This window comes from Rhipicephalus microplus, chromosome 8 (assembly GCF_043290135.1).
Source record: "Rhipicephalus microplus isolate Deutch F79 chromosome 8, USDA_Rmic, whole genome shotgun sequence".
NCBI lineage: Eukaryota > Metazoa > Arthropoda > Arachnida > Ixodida > Ixodidae > Rhipicephalus > Rhipicephalus microplus.
In genome coordinates, this window is record NC_134707.1 from 17,646,534 (window position 1) to 17,670,006 (window position 23,473).

Here is a 23,473-nt window from a genome sequence, read left to right on the forward strand (position 1 = left end):
CTTGGTATAATTACTATAGCCTATTCATGCTTTAATATATCTGGCCGCGAATTACAATGGTGGTTCGCTTGATTTCGCATGCAAGATAGTGAGGAGGGCCGCAGACCAACTCTGTGATATGCCGTGACACTGAAGTAGGAAGACTTTGGCATCGCTGAACAAGAAGCCAACGAGGCATAACCGCTGCCCCTCTTCGACTTAGCCCTTGCGGCCATAGATCGGCAAATTCCATCATGGGTCGACTATCGGAGACTTAGTCAGACTCGCATCGAGCCATGGCTCCGATTCTGGCTCAGTCTCGCTGAACAATATTTTGGCAAATTTGAGTCCGAGTGCACCCGGTTGGGAAGATTTTAGTGAGTCCGAGTCGGGCTGGTTGAAGAAAAGTTTTATGAGTGCGAGTCCGTGTGAGCATCTAGTGTGAATGGTATTTCGTGAGTGAGTCTGGGGAGCTCCATAATTTTTAACTGACCTAGGCTTATACAACTTACAGAATCCGATGCGACACTTATGCCGCCTTTGATTGGGTGTTGCACTCACAAAGGTGAACTCTTTTCGTAATGGTATGGCAGACACCTCTACATGCGACTCCTGTGGAGCTGAACACGTCCTGTGCAGCTGCGCTTGCTACGACACGCAGCGATGCCTGCTCCGGATGGCTTTGAACTAACTGGACTCTAGACCATTCTCTGTGCAGAAGGTTTTGTGACCTTGGGCGTGTGTCTCAGTTGCGCAGAAAGCGGCTTAAGTGCTACGACATTACTTGAAGACAACAAACCTGAGCGACCGTCTGTAGACACCGTGTGCTCCCCCGAGTGTGCTCGTGACTGTGTGTACCTTTCTTTTCTCCCTCCTACCTCTTTTCTCCCCGTCATTCCTTCCCCACTGCAGGGTAGCGAATCGGACATGCGTCTGATTAACCTCCCCGCCTTTCTTTGCATCTTTATCTCTCTATCTCTCTATCTATCTATCTATCTGTCTATCTAGGCTTGTGCTAGATATACCATACTTCATTGTGACAAGCCCTACCATTTAAATACCCCCGTCTGAACTGGTGGACATGATGGGGTCATCTGGTCTTCATCCTGGAACGGCGCTACCAGGAGCTATCACTTTATTTTTCAAAATGACACATTCGGGACCGTGTCACGCCACTCCCGATCTTCCATCTGCAACTGTCTTCGGCCCTGTCGCACCACGGCGAAGTGCACACATCGGTGCCAATGATCTGCGCATGTACTGCAAGCTCTGTGCGTTGTGGTAGCACTGACAGGCAATAACGGCTTCTGAAGTTATGCCTTTCAAGGAAGCGTGTGTTTTCAAACTCTTGTATTTTCATTGCATTGCCCGTTTGTCTGTCTGCTTGGCTAATATCTGCTGTGTACTGGGTCCTTCCTGTTTGCTTGTTTTGTCTAAAATCGGTCTATTCTTGCCATGATCTGGAAGCCAATGATGGAATCGGACATAACACAAAATACCAAAAGAAAGCCTCCTACGCGCATGTTCAGTCGGCGAACTTAATGAATACGATTTAACATGAATGACGCAAGAAGGTCTTTTCAATGTTGTTTTTAATGAGTTTGATGAAGTCATTCTCGGAGGGTCCATCTGTTGTGCGTAGAGTACCGGGGTGAAGCTGAGAGCAAGAAACAAGCTCACGACAAGCGGCCACCCCCCGGGTTGTTCCACCGTTGTGGGACAGGGGGCGCGGCGGTTGGTCGCGCGGCTTTTCGCGAATGCTATAAATAATCGTGGGCGCGAGAGAGGCGACTGAAGGCTTGGAGGAAGTAAAAAACACAAAAACAAGAACACACACGCGGCGCTCGTTTGTGGTGGCTGTGGTAATGATTTGTGGTGCTTGTGGTGGTAAAGATGATGGCAACGATGATAACCGGTACCGGCCGGTGTCTGCACGAGTGTCTCTCAGTCAGTCTCGTTGCACGCGCTGTAGAGGTTGAAACAGTCCTCTCCACTGCGACCGCTTCGGGTGGCGTTGTAACTGCGGGTCATGGGAGCTGCCTTCTGGGCCTGCAGGGCGTAACTTGCCGCGTATCTGGGACGAATAAGGAAGGGACATAAGCATTAGAAAAGTGAACCTCGGGTGTTAAAAGTCTCTGCAACACTTTGCCAACTACTTGCCGAATGACTGTATTGAAAGAGTTTCATCACTATGAAGAACTTGTTCACTCTATTAAAAGAGCACTAATTAAAAGCGGTTCCATCATAGAAACTTTCCGCTTGTCTTTACTGTCCTTTGCGAACACCTTGCTATACACTAGATGTGTCTATCATAAATGCTAGGAACTGCTTGGTGCTTAGCAATTTCCGCTACTCAGGCGAACTGGCAGAACAGAAAAGTAAACGCACCCACTATTCTCGGCTCTGGCTGGTCCAACGGGCAGATATAACGACAAAGACCAGAAGAGCCCTGGCGTAATGGCCCCGACTATTTGCAATGCTCTGCCTTATGCGAAAAATAGTTTTGTTCTGTATCTTTCTCTCTCTCTTGCTTTCCGTTATTAAACTTAAAGTACGAAGATTCGATGTCATCCGACGTGGTGAACCATTGTAACTGCGCAGTAAAAACAGATATTTAGCATATTGTCGACGTTTTCATGCCTTTCTGCACTTTTGCATCATTCGATATAGCAGTAGCAGTATCAGCAGTAGTAGTAGTCGTATAATAGTAGTAGTAGTAGTAGTAGTAGTAGTAGTAGTAGTAGTAGTAGAAGTAGTAGTAGTAGTAAAAGTAGTAGTAGTAGAAGTCCCTTGAAATCGTGACACCCGTCAACGCTGGAGATCGGCATTATGCTTACGTGATGGCACTGCGACACGAACCCATGAACGGGGACATTATACTTGAACCAACGTCTAGTCGCAGCAGTACCTGTTTTATTTCGTCTTATCGGCTCACGGCCGACCGTCGCATGTGAAGCCTGTTCATGTACATTCCCTACACGACAGCCGTCGTACGACCTCCACAAGTAGGGCTTCGCGAGCTGCGATGTCTCGAGCCAGAAAAGCCACGCCAAGCCTGCGGTGAACGGCTGGAATTACGTCGCCTGTCGAAGTCATCCTAGGGGTCGCCACCAGAATACCAAAAGGCTTTACGTTGTTAATTGTAGTTTCGTTTTGGTTACTGTGACAGGTTATCAGAATACCCCACGTTTATTTATTTTTTTTTTTTGCTTTTTCCTACGCTGCTTTCCAGCTGCGTTTTGGCACGTCTTGCAAGTCACTGCAATACCACATGGTTTTACATTGCGTTGAAGTTTTGTTGCAGTAGCTTTAACTACTTAAGCTCAGCAAGATACGCTGTAGTGGCTACTGCTTTGTTTACACCAATGTCGAAGTTAATGTTTTTCACGGGCTGCCTGATTTATTCGATGCACTCGTGACATATATTGATCTCTACAGCCATAGTGTCACTATAAACGTTCATTTTTGGAAACTTCTTGGCTATGGGCGTATGGGCTGTGAAACAAGACACTTCTACTTATTATTCATTTCGAGAGAAAGTGAACGCACAAAGTCCAGTACCTCGACAGAGGCTAATATCAGTTATATGTCATGTAATCTTAGATTAGGTTAGATTAGGTTAGGTTAGGTTATGTTAGGTTACGTTTTTTTTACGTTAGGTTAACTGCATTCTCATCTGTCCGAGGCCCGCTAAAAATCGACTTGGCAATGCACTAACTTGTTGAGAATTGCATGCAGGTTGCAGTGTGGCTTAAACTATACCTGTTATTCGTAATCCCCTGAATTCATAATTCCGTGGTTGTATAGGCAACTTCCCAAAAGTCACAGCTTTCCCGTAGTCTCACTGGACGACACTACAGTGCTACTGGTATGGTTTGTTATAATCTCTTACCGGGTGAGCTAAATGTAAGATGCTGTTAAAATACGATAACGATACCTACGTTGTTTGTATCACCGAAATTTGTTTCCGCGCTCTAGGTAAATATGTAGAGGTCTGTACCTAAACGTGTACGTGTGGTACTGAGATGCGCATGCTCACCCTCCGAACTGCGCCACGAGGTACCCGACCTCGTGCGCTTCCTTGACGGCATCTCGGCTGGCCTCGCACAGGTATCTCTGCATGCAGTTGTCGTCCTTGGTCATGACCGACTTGACGAAGCCCTTGAGCATAGTGGTGCCCGCGAGGGCTGCATCGTCCAGCGCCCCACGGAATCCCCGCGCCGTGGAAGACCGGGCACGGTTGCCGAAAGTCGTCTTGAGCATGTCCAGCACGGTCACCAGGAGGTTCAAGATCTGCCTGCAGGCGGAGCAGTACAGTGTCATAGAATTTTGAAGTGAGGGAAGCTCAGAGCGAAATGAACTTCAAAGAGATTTGATTGATATGTCGGGTTTAACGTCCCAAAACCACCATATGATTATGAGAGACGCCGTAGTGGAGGGCTCCGGAAATTTCGACCACCTGGGGTTCTTTAACGTGCACCCAAATGTGAGCACATGGGCCTCACATTTCAGCCTCCATTGAAAATGCAGCCGCTGCCGCCGGTATTCAATCCCACGACCTGCGGATCAGCAGCCGAGTACCTTAGCCACTGGACCACCGCGGCAGAGCATTCAACGTTTCATGACCATGATAATTTCATAGCACGACATAAAAAACCGGCAAAACAATCGCTTATCAGTTGGAAATGGCGGCTCCCATGAGCCAAAAATGAAATCTTGCATAGGAAGAAGGTTGACTCATAATGAATAAAAGAAAACTGTAAGACTCACTAGCAAATATACTGTTGACAGTGTAAATGTTATGGCAAAAAAGAACATCTGGCGAAAATACAGAGAGGCGGAGAGGGTTTATAGAATAGCAGAGATGGAAAAAACGTCTCTTAGTATCTATCGATATGGCAAATACGAAATGAGGAGGGAGCCTCTTTATGACAATTCAAGGGAAAGAACTATGCTGTTTGGCTGAATGTAGTCATTTGCATGACTCTACAGACAGCATACCACCATGCTCTGTTTGGCATAACTATTATATGCTCGGGAGCGGCGCGTAATATGCATACACTGACCGACCCACCAACGGAAAGGGTGGGTATCTGTCCATTTTAATTTATTTTTGTTTACTTCAAGATCACTAGGCTGCTCTCTTTGACCTCATTGTGTGTCTCACTATAGATTACAGCTTTTTTATTCGTGCACGTCTCAATTATGCAATGCGAGATAAGCTAGAATGAGGCCTCATAAGAATGCAAGAGCTCGAAATATTTGTACTAGTCCCTCTGTGTCCTTCCCAAACGCAATCTGGCAACCATACACATGAGGTACACTTGCCTGGATGTAGCGGCGCTCTCCTCGTCACTGCCGAAGACGAGCTTGACGAGCGTCTTGACCAGGTTCTTGGTGTTCATGAACTGCGTCAGCTCCTTCTTGGGGTCCGCGTCGTACTTGAACTTGCGCTCGTCGAGACGAGGTGCTCTCCGAGACGCCGGTGGCGCTCCACCAATCACCGGCGCCGCCACGGACTCGCTGGCCGTGACGCCAGGCTTGGAGCCCGTCTCATTGGGCAGCGCGCTCACGCAGGCCAGCCACAGCGTCACTCCGGCCACCACTAGGAGGCGTCTGCTTGCAGATGACGTCATCTGAGAGAAAAGGAAGCAGAAGTGTTAGGTCGCTGCGGAGTTTGTTATGTGTAAATAAATAATGTTGTTTAGATATAAACTTGCTTGGTATAAAAACTCGCTTACTTGACTCCACGGATTTTACACAAAAAAATTATCCTCTCCTATTACAATATAAAAAACTAAATCTAAATATTTTTATAAAGGCCTCACTACACCGGATGCGTACAAAAGACTTGGACCAACAGCCCACGTGGCAAGTTTCTGGTCCAACATATAAAGTACATATCATTTATCCCTGTACATGACTGGTTATGAAGTTTTGCACATAAGCAAGTTTTAGTTACGATGAAGTATGCGAAGAAGGAGATGTTACTAATCACAAGACAAGAAAAAGTGTTTACAATCCAGGTTCAAGTTACACATGGTTTTATTTCTAGAAGCACAGAGGTTGGTTCCGCCTACAGTTCCGAATAATTATAACAATCAATCACCATAAGCGTTGTTACATGAAAAAATACTTCAGTTGATGATTAATGTTTTGAAAGTGGTAAGTTATCTTACCATGTTATTGTACCTATATCAATCGGATGGCGTGCTAAAGTAACACATTCTTGATCTTGAGCACCATTCTTCATTGCATAATTCGGTTTTTTATCTTATATTTCTGTAAAGTTTTACAACATTCTGCTGGACAAACTGTGATTTTTATGTCACTACATTGTATATATCACAAAACAAAAGGTTTGTCGAATAGTTATATTTTCATACCTCCTGACGTATTTCTGGAAATGCTAGGTTTTGGGCAACAAATAAATTCGCAGCTTGAACCGCATATGCAGTTGCGTGCTCATTAAGTACGTTAGAAATATTTCTAAACTTTGTTGTCCGTAGTTGTATCGACATTCTTGTGCTTGTATACTACACCTAACTCTGGAGTGCAAACCAGCGTCTTCCAAGGCCATAGGTAATGACTCCTGCGTGTTCCCTTCAAAATAATATCACGTTTTTGCATGAAGACATTCTTCGTTGCCCCATTCGTGCTCTTTATGACCGTTTCAGTCCGCCAACGCACGGTGTGACCTATGAATAAACGTTTTTTGATGAGTTAATCTGCTGTTCTCATAAACCTAGCAGTATCAGCTTTTATGAAGCACCAAAGGAACAAAACACAGTACTGTGTCAACGTCTCCCGTTTACGGCCCGTTTCTTAGTGCGCTATAAACATGGAAGTGTACTATGAACGCGCCCGTGCTGACACGCTAACCATATCGTGCGACATTCGTATCCCCACTTCTACCTGTCCTGTCTACGATGACCTGACATTGCGGAAAGTAGCACAAGCTGCAGTGTCCCCGTTTGTCGTTGATAAAAATGTATCTAAATCGTCCAAGCGAGCATAGAGTCTAACGTGTTTCCATAAGAATCAAGGTCGCACTTACCGGAGCCAACTCATCGTGTCGTGAGAGGTCCCCCTTAACTATCGCCGTGGCTTCTTTTAAGATAAGCTCCGCGGCAGGAGACCCGGACACCGTTTTGCAGCGAGCGACCCACTTCACGCACTGCAGATCCCTTTCACGCGGGCGACGCGTGCGGAGTTCTTCGAGCGTACGACGCGTGCCATACACGGTCGCCGTGAAAGAGAATAGCCCACGGTGTCCCCGCCAGGTCGCGCTGCCTGCCGTTCGTTCGCGCACGTCACCCCCAAGTCCGTGTCCTGCTCTCTCGAGAAGTTACGCGCACTATGTGGTTAGCCGCGACTCCGGTTTCCATCCGTCTAGCAATCTCTGCGTACGTTAACCCCCTCCGGGTTGTCTTTGAAGCAGAAAAATAAACTGGGACGGAGCAAAGCCTGTAAGGAAGGGTTTTTCATCTCCCCCAAAAGTGAAACCTGGTGAGAGGCCAAACGTGCGGTGTTTTGAGAGAGATTTCTTTGATGAGACACTAGAGGTGGCAAGCCTGAAAGCTGGCATGTATAGGGAAGGGCGTTTCTACTCCCCTGACGTCCTTAGAAAAAATTGTCGGAATACAGCTAACCTTAAGCTGCTCCTTCTTGTTCCCTTCATTCTATGTTTCAGTTCCTTACGGCATGTACATGAAAGGGTGTCTCAACTCCACTAACTTCATCGGATATTGACTGGAACAACTGTTGCCTTCTCTAGTTTTATTGAGCCGGTGGCGAGTAGCCGGATTTACCGAATTTGTGGGGCGCACGTTTCTTTTTACGATGGATCATGGCTAGAGGACACACCATGATGACAGCAGACGCTGACAAGCTGAGACAGAAAGGTACTTCACACCTAACATTGGTGGAGAACCCTATCGTTGACTCCTGTGCCTGGTGGGTAGCACTCGCACCTCGGCCTACGTGTGTTCTAGTCTATATTTCCTTGGCTACCTTTGAAGGAAAGAAGTGTAAATTTAAGGGCTCATTTTTTTCGTTAGACACAACATTATCGAGAAATAGCGAAATGATGCCAAAGCAAGGATAGGGTATCAGTGGCGCAGCGACGGGGTTGTAGGTCCATGCCCTCCTCGCCCCCGAAAAATTTTTCGTCATAGCATATAGAGCAAAAAATGACGCTTGACCACATCTACTTGCCCGGGCCCTACTTTAAATAAAAGTTGTGCCCACACCCCTCCCCCCAGAAAATATTTCTGCGTACGCCCTTGTAGAGGATGTTATGAGAAGTAAGTGCAACATATTGTGAAGATAGAAAAGTGTACAAAAAGAAAACTTGGGGCTTGACGGAAACGAACCTGCAACCTTCAAATAACGCCTCCGATGTTCTACCACGGAGCTATGGCAGCGGTAATTGCGCTGTCGACCTTGTGCATTTAAACGCGGGAGCATGGGTCAGTAACGCCAGTAGCCTTTACGACAAGTGAGCGACACTCTTTTTGCCTGTCTCGCGTCACGAAGCAAGTGACGCAAAAGAGTTTTCACGTGATGTGGCACGTGACGCAACGAAGAAGAGTACCACGTGGTGTGCTACGTGAAGTGTGAATGTGCCACGTGTTTGAGGTCTAATTATTTTTTGAATTGTTCTAGAAGTGAACGAGTGCCCGTTTCGTATGGTCCTCAGTGCCGCAGCGTGAGTCCCGCATTCCGTCCCAGCAGGTCTACAGAGAAGCCATCTGTGGATTTTCACGGTCACCTTTCGATTGTATTCATAATCATGTGGAGGAGGTAACGCAGTGAAAATGGGAGGCAAGCCAAGAGAGAACACAGGACCGCCCTGTCCACTGTTCCTCCTTGCCTTGGGTCCCTCTAGTTTCTTATGCTACCCGTTCGAAATGTTAAACCACAACCAAATCGCGCAAATGTCGATTCTTCTGAATACTGTTATGCAGATTGTCTCAGCTAACCTACCCCAAATATTTATTTCAATTTCGCGAAGCTGAGGGAAAGCACGGAAAAAACTCCTTAGGGCAGCTATCTTAGCATAAAATAAATATTTCGACGTTTCTTAACCACGTTACACCTTTTGTATTGATGATTTTGTGCTATATTTGATATTTTACAAGTCAGTAAGGCCATCACTTTTGTATTGAAGGTTTTCGCTAATTTAATATTTCAAGCGCCAGTTAAAGAATATCTGTTCATGTTTGGCATAATGCATGAATTATTCTCCCTTGCTGCGTGTGGCTCATAACTGCACGAGTTCAACACGTGTATCACATATGTTTAACGTGTGCCAACGGGCTATAGTTGCTAAGCCATGCATGATTTTCTATGACGCCGTGCACACAAGGCCAAAATCACGTGTAATAAGGGTGCCCCAGCTATTTTAGCCAGAGTTTAAAAATATGCCGGCACACGCAATGACGATGACCAAATGCAGGTTGCAGACCATTGTCAGGAGTGAGTCACCCTATTTTTTGTGCTTTCATTACTTGTTTATGTAGGCCCCTTCGATTAACGAAGTTTTGAAGAAACAAAGATGGGTCAAATATTCAATGGGAAAGTTGTATATTGGTTTGCAAAGCTTCCGATTGGACGGTTTCGAACTTTATATGTGTTAATTATTAGTGTTTTCTAACTACAAATGCCCGCGAAATACAAAAAGCCACGTGACAAACCCACTGAGCACCAGAATCACGCACGCTGTGATTCTGGTGCTCCCTAACGTTCCGTGTACGAACAGTACGCTTCTTTCGCAACGGTTCATGAAAGCGATAAGCAGTCGCAAAAGTTAACGACTTTGTGACCGAGAGCAGAATGTGTTCATTGCAAAGCCACCACCATCGCTGTGGCCCTGTCAAGGCAGCACAATCGGGCTATAGTGCTATGGGCATTCGTACGTGGAACATTAGGAAGCACTAGAATCATCGTGCGCACTGGCGGGAGGGTGGGCTTGTCACGGGATACTTTTATTTGTATTTTGCAGGCATTTGGAGCTGCCAGAAAAACAATAAATGTTAACAAATACGAGGCTCAAAAGAGTGTAATCAGACGTTTTGGAAACCAGTGAAGAACCTTCTAATTCAAATTTAACCTTTCTAATTTAAATTTCTAATTCAAATTAACCTACTGTAAAAGTAGGGTAATAAACGTGGCCTAAATAAGCAATTAAGGAGAACACAAAAAGTGTAGTCTCACTTACATAAGGCAACAGTCAGAAACATCCATTTGACCGCGTCGTCATTGCATGTTGTCGGCATATTTTGAAACTCTGGCTAAAGATATCTATATGACACCTTGTATAAAATGACACATACAATACGGCGCTGGTGTTTGCGTCATTTTACTTGGGCGTCAACGTCCTTTTGTGCACTGAGTCTTCGAAAAACCGTTTATGTTTGTTTTCTTTTTAATACCTTGCGGAAGTTACCTGAAGCAACCTGTGCATAAGAAAACATGTCTTCGCGAACTTATCCCCCACTACATGCATGGCTTTTAAATGTACTGCCACCGACGGGCGGTAGTGTCCTGGCTGAAGCCGTATTTACATAAGCACTAAGGCCACTCGTTAGCACAGGATGTTCCCCAGTATCTGCCATATGATGTCAGTTGTCGACTATTCTTGCCTAATTCTGACTAAATATTGACTGAATAGTTGCTAATGATGGATAGATCCGTCTTACTATCAGCATATGTCAGTTAGTGTTTACAAGTGTTGGTTGAAAAATGTTTATATTGGATACTGTCGCGTTGTGTCGACGATCTTTTGTTTTGACAGCAGCAGCGTCGTCATTCAATATAAATTCTTTGATTCGTTTGTTGCTTTTTTTCTGGGTGTATGTTTGACTCTGTATTGCTAACATGTATACAAGTCTGAGTAGAGTAGAAAAATAACAGAGAGCTGCACCAGTTCATTGTGTCTTATTCGTTATGCCTTATTATTAGTTAATTGTCTATAGCCAATATTTTTCTATTAAATTCTTTTGTCCACCACAGGTTATCACTGTCGTATGACCATTTAACTGAAACAAATCAGTGCTCGGGATGTTCCGAAAATTGAATAGGATAATAAACAATGTGTGATGTAGCGAAAATTTATACAATTGTATCGACATGAAAAGCGAGAAGGGGTCTTCGGTACTGTACATACGGTGCGTCTACGAGATCAAAACGTAAAGATGAAGCAGAGATGTGGTTCGTAGGAAAGAGGTGCACAGATTCCTTGAAAGGAAGTATAAGTTAGATAACGACGCACACACCAGCAGTTATAAGCTGTACAAAAGGGCTACCTCATACGAAATGTATAAGGATTATACACAAACTAGACACTACAAGAATACAAGAAGAAAAGACGACAGCGTAGTATAACTTGCGTACGTTTTCTGCTGCTTTGTGCTGTGCCAACATGGTACAACGCTCCAAATGCCAATATTTCCTGCATTAGCGTAGTTCAGAATGACTACAGCAATATTTATGAATAATAATTATTTATGATTAGGTAATGAATAATTAGTTGTATGAGGAAGAAAGTGAGTGAGTGCGTGATTGAGTGAGTTAGTGAGTGAGTGAGGCTCATAAGTGAGAACCTCTCGAAAACTGTAAAACTTTTCACTACCTTTCGTGTGACCTGAATCACAACGATTATTCCTGATCACCAGGACGAAACTAACCGTGTACTGCAAGGTTCTCTTAATCTATATGGTTACGTGTCATTACGAACGCCTTCGATGCATCAATATTACTACAAGGTAGTGCCAAACAAACCGCGGTAGACTGCGCACGCATGTGTTAATAGGTACCTGTTGTTTTTCTTTTTCTTAAACTGATCCTCTGTCGGAAATGCGGCTACTCAAGGCCGGAAAATGAATCCACGACCTTTCTTCTTGGTAGTAGATAGACCCCGACCGCGATATCATCGTGACACAGATAAGGAGACAAAATCGGGGAAAAAATTAGCACTTTAGTTCCTGGATGTATAGCTACACCTCCCCTTGAAATCAGAATTCAAGTAAAAAAAAAAAAACACTCCACGTCGTGTTTTGACCCAAATACCCCGCCTCCCGGACGCACTTCGCGAAGCCGTTGACACATTTCTTGAAAAGCTGCCGTCAACGCGGCCCCAGGGCTGGTTCAGGATATCCGGGTTGCCCCCTAACAGGACTGGCGATCATTATGCGAAAATCCTGCTCAAAATACGCCATCTTAGGTCGCCCAACTTTTTTTCCTGCATTTTTTCTTTACTATGTCTCTTCCGACACCCCTCGTAGCCACCGAATTTAGTCCGAACAAAACTGCATCCTCGTAACTGACCTTTTGGGCCTGTTCTTCAAGACTCCGTGACGCCCGTTCCGCACCAGCGCGGATCTCAAAAAAAAACAAACAAAAACAACACATATACTAAGGGGACCGCTTCATCTTTTCTGGGAGTAAAACAACAAATACAAGTAGGGACGAACGTTTCGAGCTAACGATCTTTACGCTGTAGTTTATGTAGGTGATATGTAACCCCTCAGATTCAATAGTTTGCACAGTGTCACCCGGACGAACCAAATGGCATTCACCATAATGTCATTCGTCTCAAGCATGTACACAAGATTACAGATGATTTAACAGAATGTTTAAAAAAAGACGGTGGCATGTGATCTTTCAGTTAGAACTTTCGGTTTAACTGCGCTGTTAAGCTCACCACTTTGAGTTTTTTTTAACTATACGAGTGGTACTATGGTAGACGCATCAAACGAAAATGATTCGGAAGGAGCTTTTCATGTTTCATGATCCTATTGATTCACGTGGCGGTATGCAAAAGTAAGAAAGCACTCGTTTAGGAGCCATAGGTGGCGGCTCCTATACATCTTAAATCGTCTGTTTGTGAAAAAGGTGCAGCGCAGAAAACATCAGGTTCGTGCGTGCCTGTGCTACGCGCCCATATTAAGAAGTTTTAGAGAACCGTTCAATCACTTTGCTACATCTCTCTCTCTCTCTTTTCGTGAATGTGTGTTCTCCGACATGTCACGAAAGCACGTGCACAGCATCGTACGTCGCTCCTGGCGCTTCGAAGTCCCGTCGCTCGGTATTTCGAGACCACATGTGAGGACACTCTGAGCCAGTTTCCAAAAGTGAACACACAGAACTGATCCGTTCTCTAAAACTCGCTATTTGACGCAACCCACACGAAAGCCACCACCCAAGCACTTTTCTGTCTACTATTCTTTTCTTTAACGTATAGTTCATGTTCCTTAACGTTCAAGCAACATTCGCCCCTCTGTGAGATGCCACTAAGTCGCATCCTACATTAATTCAACCACTGCCTTAAATGCATCTTAAAAAACAGGCGAATATCTTTCTGACAGACTTCTTAGTGGAGACCGTATACTGGATAAGCGCTTGAGATATACAGCTAGGCGTTGAGATATAAGATATATGGAATGATGTGTTAGTACATATACTGAGAGTAAAAATAGAAAGGTGAGCGTATAAACGTTTTATGACAGTGTGAACTGCTGCAAGCAAACTGTACATTGACATGTTATTTCAACTGGTCTTTGTCTGCTATTATTTTTCACGGCTTGTTCACTTTCGTCGCATTCAATACAGTTTTTTTTTTACTGCAGGACTTCTTGATATGAACTATCCGAGATAACATGAACCTTAGCCTCTCCACAGCAGAACCAGTAGAACAGAACACAACAGACACGTGGATATAATAGTACCCGTGAGTGACTGCTTTCATTTCATTCAGGCATTTGGCCGTCACTGGAGGGATTTCATCAATTCATTTTGTGCGCCAGTTACAATGGCTAGCTCTGTACCTTACCAGAATTCGGATTGACAAAGACAGTGGCTAAGTCAGTGACAATAAGACAGTGGCTAAGTCTAGGACTTAGCCACTGTCTTATTTTAATGTCTGATGTGGCTTTCAAAGGATGATGGAAGTTGGAAAAGGTGAAAAATACTTTAGCGCGGGGTGTGAGCAGCAGCCGACGTTTCGAAAAGCTGTGCTGTCGTCTCCATAGCTGCAACTTTGAAGAGGACAAGTCCATTCGTCAAAACGTTGGCCCTAACGGCATCCCGTGTTCATGAATTTTTCATCTTTTCTTGCTCCTTCCTATATCCAGTTGTTGCGATTAGGCTATTGAGCACTGCCTAGCTATGGCGTAAGCCGTGGTAGCAACGGTACTGTGAAGCTTTTCATCTCTCTGTAAAGTGTAATGAAATTTATTCAGAGAAACAGTATTTCAGCCTTGCGGCAAAGCACCACTTAAAAAAAATATGACGACAGGACGGCTTTCTAATGACGTAATGCCGCTGACTTTCATGCTCGACAAGATTTTGTCAATCCGAATTCTGGACACTAGTTACTCCTGTTTCCGCACTTGCTTTCAATTATTTTCCTTTCATTTTAATGATGATGATTAGCATTACCTAATGTATTGATTTCATTGTTTTGCTAATCAAGCTTACTCATTATTGTTCACGGGAACATATACATTTGCTTTACTTTTTCTAACTACCCCATTCATGTAGTTGTAGGAGGTCCCCGTGTCAATTTCACCGAAACGTGTTGGCCTCCTGCTTTGATATACTAACCATGTAACTCCACTAACTCCACTGAAATATTTAGGCAAGCTTGACTGGAAATCGCTAACTTCCGTTTTCAATGTTTGCTCGCTACACCAATGACAAATCCGGCCAAGTGCTTTAGTTACAATTTTGCTGCGTCTTTAAGCAGATGTTTCTGATGCTGCTGAATGTGTTGTCTAACCTTTAAACAAATCTATCACAATGGACCATGACATACCCCACAATGAGAAGAGTACTTCGACTTCAATTCTTGGCCACAGACACTACAATGGTCCCTAACCTCAGCACACAGACGCTCTCGCATGACCCTCCTCGGCACCACCTTCTGGTAGGTGTGGCATGGTACCATATCAAACCCATGAAAGCAAGCACTAAAGCGAAGTAACTGAAAAAAAAAACACTTGAAACAATGGTAATGGACTTGCATCAGTTTAATGTGCTCGCCGCCCTTTTCAGTTTTCGAAACGCAGCCGCTACCCCATCTTACTAACTTATTGTTGGAATCGTGGTAGCGGCTATTATGATTACGCTGATGGTAAGTGTTCAAAGGGTTAACCAACACCACTTAGTTCAGACTTGCATACCGACAGCACGATCTATTCTCGGGATGAACACGTCGCCCGAAGGAGTTCTACGACATCCACTAGAACCAGTACGGGAGGTCATGCCTTAACCGCTTATGTTATTGTTACTCAAGGAACATAAAAAAACAACGAAAACGAGACGCTCTGAACGACCGCCGCTGTAGCAGGACAACCGCTCTTTCCTGTCCTAGCAAGAAGAGCCGGTCCACCTTTTCATCTTTTTGCTTCTTATTCTTCTGATCTTAGTCTGCAGTCTTGCTTAGAACGCACAGACCCTGCCGCCTTGCTTTCCTCCTCGCCTCATCTTCGCTACCACTCATTGCATCGCCTTCTATCCCGCAGCCAGCGTACAAGCTTCTCTCACCTACGGTGACCTGCATTCCGTTCCGATGAGGGGGGTAAGAGGGGGACAAGAACTGCATGTGGATCTGGCCGGGGGAGCTTCCGTTGCCTTAGCAAGACCGCCGTGGACCGGTCTTCTTTCGGAAGCATGTATAACGGAGAGCGGGAGGTAACTAGCGGGTGAGACAAGGATGTTTTTTTGATGTTGTTGTTGTTCCGGTCGCTTGTTTCTGAAGCCGTACCTGCCCTGTGAAGTCGGTGCGGCTACTTTAGGAGAACGTGAACAGAGTGGACAGGAAGGAGGTGGAGAGGTGAACTGATGAAGTAACGAGAAAAATTTCGGTAAAAGATATTGAAAAACGGAAGACACGATGCCAAGGCAGATTCATATGACTTTCCGTGCTTTGATCCTTATCTCTGTTTCTCTCGAACCGATATTCTTTTGCTCCTCCGTCCGCAACAAGAAGCAATGTCTCGCCACTCCTGGGTGGACCATTATGTGGGAGATGCGGTAAAAAGGAGAGAGAGAATGGTTCTCAGACGACGACATCGTCTGCAGCGCGAAACTCAACTAGGAACTTCCCAGCGAGTTCAGGCACGGAACCAAGGAGGAAGGTAACGGGATGCCCGTGGGGGAGAGGAGCACAAATATGGCGGCCGCGACGGCGGTCAAGGTCAGCGCAGTCCGCGCCTTCAAGATCGGGGTCACCGAGCGATGACCCGGTTTTGTGTCTGCTTTGGTCTTTCCTTCCAGGTTCTTCGACTGTGCCCATCTTTTTTTCGCCTTTTCAGTGCGTGTACGCGACCTAGCGTTGTCACCCCTCTAACTTCGCCCACTTCGTTCCAAATAGCACAAAGTAATGAACTGTGGCAGCAAAACGAAAAGGTCGCAGGTGATACTGCTAGAGGGCTTAACGTTTCATTTTCTTCGTGGAACTTTTTCGTCACGTGCAGCAAAGTGGGCAAGGCACTTTTGAGCAGACGACGTCTGATCTCTGATTCGTTCCTTCAGCTTGGCTTTGTTTTTTTGCACTACGTGCCGTTGCTGGAGGCGGTCTCCATGCCCGCCATTTCTTTCTGTCACCGCTATTCACGTACAGAGATGCCTCCCAGCCTTGGTAGGTTCCAGTTTTTGTTTAACACTTAACACCAAAAAAACGGCCATTTGAGAAATCTCACGTGTGTGTGCCAGTTCTTCGATTTCGGAGAGTGGCCGATTTAGACAGTATCTTCTAGGGCTGCCCCTAACCGCTTCGAATACTTGCAACGCCTCAGTAAGTGCAAGATTGGTGCAGATCGTGAAGTGTACATCATGAACGCATGCATGTGGTCCTTATCGTTCGCATCGGTGTCATCGTTCCTGGTTTCTACACATTCGTGTTAAAACGAGAGGAAGCCTTCAGTACTGGGTGGGTGCCGGTATCGCTCTTGGCCTCATTTTATTCGGAAAAAGGTCATGGTCGTATTCCGTGAGGAACTTACGATATGGAATTAAATTTGCGGACATCGCGACGTTGAGATAAAACGAAATTTGAACTCAGCACCACATATCTGTGGCTCCCGTCAGGTTAGACGTCGTTTACCTGGTACTACAAGTCCACTAATGACCATGATTGTCTCGAAATTTATCTACCAGCCCGCAATAAGGAACACGAAATGTGCGATGAGCTTCTGGGCTTACATTTCACCATGAGGCATTTCGGTAACACAGTCCCGGCAAATCGTTTCCCGTCTGGAACCCGTGCTGTTTTTATGATCCGGAACACCGTATGTGCGACTGGATTCTGGGCCGAGGTACGACTGCCAGGCTTTTTGATAGAGCAAAACAAACGAATACTCGTAGATTGTTTTTCCGTACACTCCGTGTCTCGCTTTGGACCATAATTACAGCGATATTGACCTTGTTTCATCAAAGTCACTGTCTCAAGAGGATTTGGAAGAAGCTTTGCGATACGAAGCAATTGACCTGCATATTATGCTAACATTCATCCCCAAGTTGTAGCGTACACTGATTCCGATTGATGAAAATATGTGTACTTGTTTGCTGTGTGAACAAGAGGCCACATGTCCTGGACCGAAAAGTCTACCCATGTCCTGCACTTACCGAAGAACCGGGCGGTTCTTCTTCAATAAATTTCCTTTCCTTCTATCTTTCTGTAGATATTAAAACTTGGGCATCGAGTTATCGCTCATGGTCTCTTGAGGGTGCACTTTTTTTTACTAGACATAAATGATTGGCCCACTAAGCCTACAAGTAAAATAACGTTCTCAGATAAGCATTTCCTGTTCCTCGACGGGAGGTGGCTACCAGATTCTAGAGCCTGAATACGGCAACGATTCCGGGTTGGCCATGCCCCACGTTTGATTAAAAAAAAAACATCAAGTCTGAACTGCTGCATGATTCTGTATCGCAAGGACCAGACGAAACTGTAATTTAAACTTCTACTCTTCTTTCTGCAACATCGAGGACTTATAATCGCTAACTGGTTCTGGCCATGGCTGTTGGAGCAAGAAGAGTGAGACGCGCTCAAAACTGGCTCCTGTTACCGAGGTACGGGTCACGATCAAGTCCCGACAGAGAACGAGGATTTTATTTATTACACTAAGCCTACTAACGTTAGAGAGGTCATCAATTTCCGGGTGTATAAGACCCTGTCGGCTTAAACCTGTACGCTTAGCTTAGTGGTTCGAGATAAATTGCTATATGCAAATGAGATAAGACACGAAAAAAATTATTAGAGGGGTCAATAACCTTTGTCCTTGAAGCTACGTAGTGAAACGTCCTGTTCACGTGGTTGACGTGAGCAGTACACATGACGTCTTGTCCCAATACGTAAGCAACATTTGATGGAGGAAAACTGTGGTTGTGGTCAAATACCTAAACAAGATGCCCTAGGTCCAGCTCTTATGGGTGATAACAATGAACTCATTTCTTGCTTGCCGATATCGTCTGACATAACTCAGTGACACTCCTTTGACAGATTTTTTTTTGCCTGTCTGGTGAATGCATGCTTCTTTCATATTTTCTTCCTATGAGCCACATTCTTGCAGTTACTTCTGGTGAATAGAGTATGGTTGAAAAATATTTGATTTATACACTAATAATAACAATGACGTATTCTTTCTTCTCAGAATTATATAAAGCACCAAAGAACCGAGCCCTACAAAACTCATTGTCGCGCAGAGTCGTTATTGTGCTTCATTTTATCAAAGCAGAGCTGTTTATTTTTTGTCATTGATGTTTTTTTCTTCCTTATCCTGGCAGTCTTCTATCTTTGGTCGAAAGGCAGGTGCACAGAATCACAATTCTTGTCAAAGATTATGCTTGTTTGCCTTGCTCAGCGACCTCCATTTGGTCAGCGTCAAGTTCTTCCTCTTAATTTTGATTATTAGGTCCAAACTGAAGTTTTTGCTAACATTACTTAATAAACGCCGTGCTTCATGCTGTCAGGAAGATTAGGATTTGTTTCTAGTATCTCACAATAAAGAATTTCACGAACATTGATCAAAAGTCTTTTACAGTTGTTTTGCGCCCATAACGTCTATTTCATAACGTCGATTACAATTGGAAGCAAAGGCGCGTTTTCTATGTTAAATATTTCAACTGACCCACATAGTTGACTTTCTGTTTTCAACGTCAATCACAATTCGACGAACAGATTGCAATGAAATTAGGGAAAAAAAGATGAATACGTTTCAGCGTTTCCAAAGTGAAATGTCACCTAACCATTCTTCATTTTGCAACGTTTACTCTGATGGATTAGAGTGGTCTTATTCATCTTTGAGGTAAACATGGCGGAGTAACTACTACAAAAACCCGTCACGTATGAGAAAAAAATTCCTGTAATACTGTTTCAACAAAGAAGAAATGGGGAAAAGACACAAGTAAAGAGACGGCGAATTCGCTTGTGTGCGTTTGCTACTCTCGCAACGATCTATTTTTCGTTCAAATTGGATACACATCAAACCACCCATCTCTCCCCTTTATTGCGATGATTTCATTTTTGTTTCGTGTTTTGCAGGAACAGCTAATTCAAGGTTTATGTTACAAGTCTTCTTCAAGATACACTCAACGCGAATTTCAAACGACTGGCGCGGCTTACATATGCGAACTTCAAATGCTCGTGGTCCTCTGTGAGCTGAAAATCCTTCAGGTCAAAATCATTCAGGATGTAGTCTTCGCTTTGTGTGTATTCGTACATCATATTTAAGTTCCTTGCCATCCCAGAAAAACTTTTTTCCTCCTGCGCAAGATTCGAAGTCTTTCTGATGTACAACATGAAACACATTCAACATACGCTTTTCGGTGTGACATGCCTGTCCTCATGAAAATGTCTCTAAAACCTGACGTGTTCATTCACATACACGTCTTTATATCGTAACGATAACATTACAATGGCTTAACCATAATTGGAGAAGGCGTCGAAACAATAAATTGTGTAACTGATATACGCAGTGATACAGTTCTTTCTCCCATACCAATACTTCTCCGGACCCTAACTCTAAAGATTGCAGAGCAATAAAGCAGCAGTCACAGTGTTCATTTAAACGACGGGTATGTTTTCTCTCGTCCTAGTACTACCTATGTCGAATCATTAACGCATTTCGATTGCAAGATATCTACCACTTATTTCTCCTTACACTTGCATAGTGAACACGATTTTTTTTTCTTATCAAGTAATTTGACTAGCTAGTAGGAATAAAGCAAAACAAAAAGGTCATCTTCAAGATCTACTGTCTCTCATCACCTCCAATTGAAAAAGATTTACGGCATTACAAATTTGTTCTAGCTGTAGAATCTGTTCACTTATACGATCAACAAGAGAATTTTGATCACTGCTAAATCATTTAAGACGCTGCATAAAACCTGTTTATCTACAATAGTGAGCCTGTGGGATGGAGCTGTGTTTTTTCAGGCGTAATCAAACTAAAGCAATGTCTTCAAATCACGCCACTGCCACTTTTATGGCTTCCTTGCGGGTAAACTACAATGGTATTCACAAACTGACCATGACATGGCCCTGTGCACTCAGCAGAAAAAAAACAAAAAATACTTTTTCCTATTTTAAAGAACAGCATTTTCTGTCACAAAAAAGCCTGTTGCTCATCTCAGCTTTGTGTGTGTGTGTGGGGGGGGGGGGGGGGGGGGGAAGAGTGGAGAAGTGATTGCTTTCCGTAACTCTATAGCTGTTTGCCGAACATTTGCTCTATTCGTAGTATCTTGCCAGCAAGTTATGAATGTATTGTTCAGTTTCTGCTCATTTAGCTAAAATTTGCCGCAAAATATAGACATTCTCTTTTTGACGTTGCAAGAGTTGCAAAATCAGGTGAGCTTTATCCAGATGAAGGCGTCTTGTCTGGCCCTGTAAACTACGTGGTGCATCAAGAAAAGATATATGGGTCACGAGACAGGAAGTACAACTTGTGTATTGTATAATGTACCACAGAAGTAAGCATCTGTAAAATGCACGCACATGAGCTGCACTCATGCGCAATCGTCCTCGTGCAAGCAAATAAGGAGCTGTTTTAGAACTATGATCTTACGGCCAACTACTGCATAGCTCTCCAACTAGTAAACTGAGTATATTGCCCACTAAACGTGCCTCACTGACAAGTTTATTTTTGCAAGTATAGGTGTCTATCATTGTAAAGGGTCACGGGGTCAGGCGAACTTATTTGAGGTCGTGGCGCTGCAGTGTTTGTTATTTGTTGTTTTTTTTCGGTTGTTCACTCTACAAGAATGACCTGTCAGAGAACCAGAATCAAAAATCAATTTATTTCGTTGTTTCAATTGTGATAGCCTCATTCCAGTAATCACGACATACTGCTCTTAATGAAGACGGTGAAAGACTCCGTTTGAACCATGCCACCTCTTACTTATTTTATCAGTACTTCTGCCTCTCACCCATAAGAAAACTCCCATTACATCAATATAGGTTTTGCCTTAACACATATCTGCAGGCTAGCCTGACAACAGGATCAGTCTGTGCTGAAACAAATGATAGTTTCTGAGTAAACGTTAAAGATTTTCTGTGACATTGCAACAGAGGAAGATGTGGTTAACGCGCCATACAGGGTAAATACATGCCATTAAATAAATGGGTCGTTTTCTTTGTGTTTCTTATATGTGACTCTATATCAGCTCTTTTTTTTTTTTCACCAATCAAAACACTTGTCTCAAGGATGACTGAACCACCACTTGCACGTTGCACCGAAAGCAAAGCACAAGATTCTCTCCAATCGTGCTCGTACATTCTTCTGGCGCTCTCAAGAGTTATTCCTCATTGACGGCAGGGGTTAACGGCAAATCAATTCAACGACAATCCTACATAAAGTCGCACAGCGCAGATTGTGTTTGTATTTACATAGCTGCTTGTGCCAGGTCTTGTGAAGTATGAGTTCAGTTCTCGAGTATTAATTTTCATCTCATACGCAGCCGTTTGCGTCGAAATAGTTTTACTCTATTTAGACAGTTCTTTCTGCGGTCCTGGTGTTCATCCTGCATGAATGCTTAACGATATCTTCCCAAGTAAAATAATTTAGAAATAAGCAATTGTTTCAATGTCTCACGACTCGCATCACCTCAGGTGCATCACGTAGACAGCGATTCTTGTGCAGTGGCGTGATTACGAAACTATGGCGTCGTTCAACACAACGCGAAGAGGCGGACGTGAGGTAGCGTAATGTCATAGATGCCGTTTTCTACAAGCATGTTCACTGATTGCCGTATTTTAATTACGTGCCGGTTGTTATAAATGACATTTACAGCAACATCAGAACACCTGCCAAAATGCACATCACTAGTTTGACTCGAAAAGCTGGCAGAAACATCACTCCCAAAAGTGTTCCAGCAACGAAGCTATTATGATATTTTCTGCAGTCTTCAAGAATCATCGTAAATTTGCGCTTGTTAGTGTCCCCCAATTACTTCACCGAATCTCACCCAATCCCTCCAGGCCACGTAGTGTAAGATCTAGGCACACCTTGCCTCTAAGAATAGGTTCGTTTTGCTAACAGCTCAAAAGGCCACTTCAACCTGTGAACGACTTCCGTAACTTTGCAAATTGTTCCAAATGAAAGCATTGTCCAGCTGCAATCAACCGATACACTGTTACTCATGGAATATCCCACCATTGTGACTAACGTCAACCACCAATCAAACCTGTCACCATTATGGACTGCGGTGATAAGATCCTGGAGCAACAACGGATGAGAAGCCATAATGCACCAACCAGGACTGCCCCCAGTATTCTCTGGTATCGGTGACGAGGCTGGAGATATGGTCATTTCTGTGTGCCGATACACTCTAAAACTGATTTTCGCGATGCGAGGTCAAGGCCACTCACCTCCACTCGTGTTGTACGGGATCTGCGAGACCCGAGATCTCAAGTCGGTGGGTTCGGTGGGCGGCGGGAAATGTCCCGGAGTTCTCCTGAGTTCACACTGCGAACAGGTACGGGACTGTAGCCAAGAAGACCCCTGGTAGAACACCTAGAGCAGCGTGCAAATAGACCACCGGCGAGGATTTGAGGTTCGGTGGTAGCAGTGCCGGTGTCTTTTTTCGCGGGTCTTGCTTCGAGGGTTTTGCGGCTGTTGTGCGGGGCAGCGCCACTGGTCCGAATGCTTTTATAGGGCGAGAGGCGATGCACGCACTTCTTCCTCCTCCCCCACCTTCTCCTTCTCGAGCGGCATCGCGCCCTCCTCGCTCCCCCAGTACGGGCGTCCTCGAACTTGGAAGTCGTCATCTACTCCTGGGTTGTGGAAGGGGGGGTACATAGGTGGTGGTTGTGGCGGCGGCGGGGAAGGGGCAGCCAGGCAGACGCATCCTCACCCATCGGGCCACACCAGACCCGGAAACCTACAAGTCAGGTCATGGCGCCGAAAAGCTGGCCCGCCTCGCCCTCATCCTCATCTCGCGGTCTCTCTATGGCGGATGCTGCAGTAAGCGCGCGCAGGCTTGCTTCTTT

The 23,473-nt window shown here is 44.6% G+C and overlaps 1 protein-coding gene across 1 annotated transcript; it reads right to left on the reverse strand.

Moving 5' to 3' along the window:
- Positions 1-1,553: 1,553 nt before the first annotated feature.
- LOC119165219 (uncharacterized) lies at positions 1,554-23,117 on the reverse strand. Its single transcript, XM_075871188.1, has 4 exons — positions 22,853-23,117; positions 5,304-5,615; positions 4,019-4,272; positions 1,554-2,053 (listed from the first exon to the last, which is right to left on the reverse strand). The coding sequence occupies exons 2-4, from the start codon at positions 5,613-5,615 to the stop codon at positions 1,924-1,926; spliced, it is 696 nt and encodes a 231-aa protein (XP_075727303.1). The 5' UTR covers positions 22,853-23,117; the 3' UTR covers positions 1,554-1,923.
- Between the last annotated feature and the right edge of the window lie 356 nt (positions 23,118-23,473).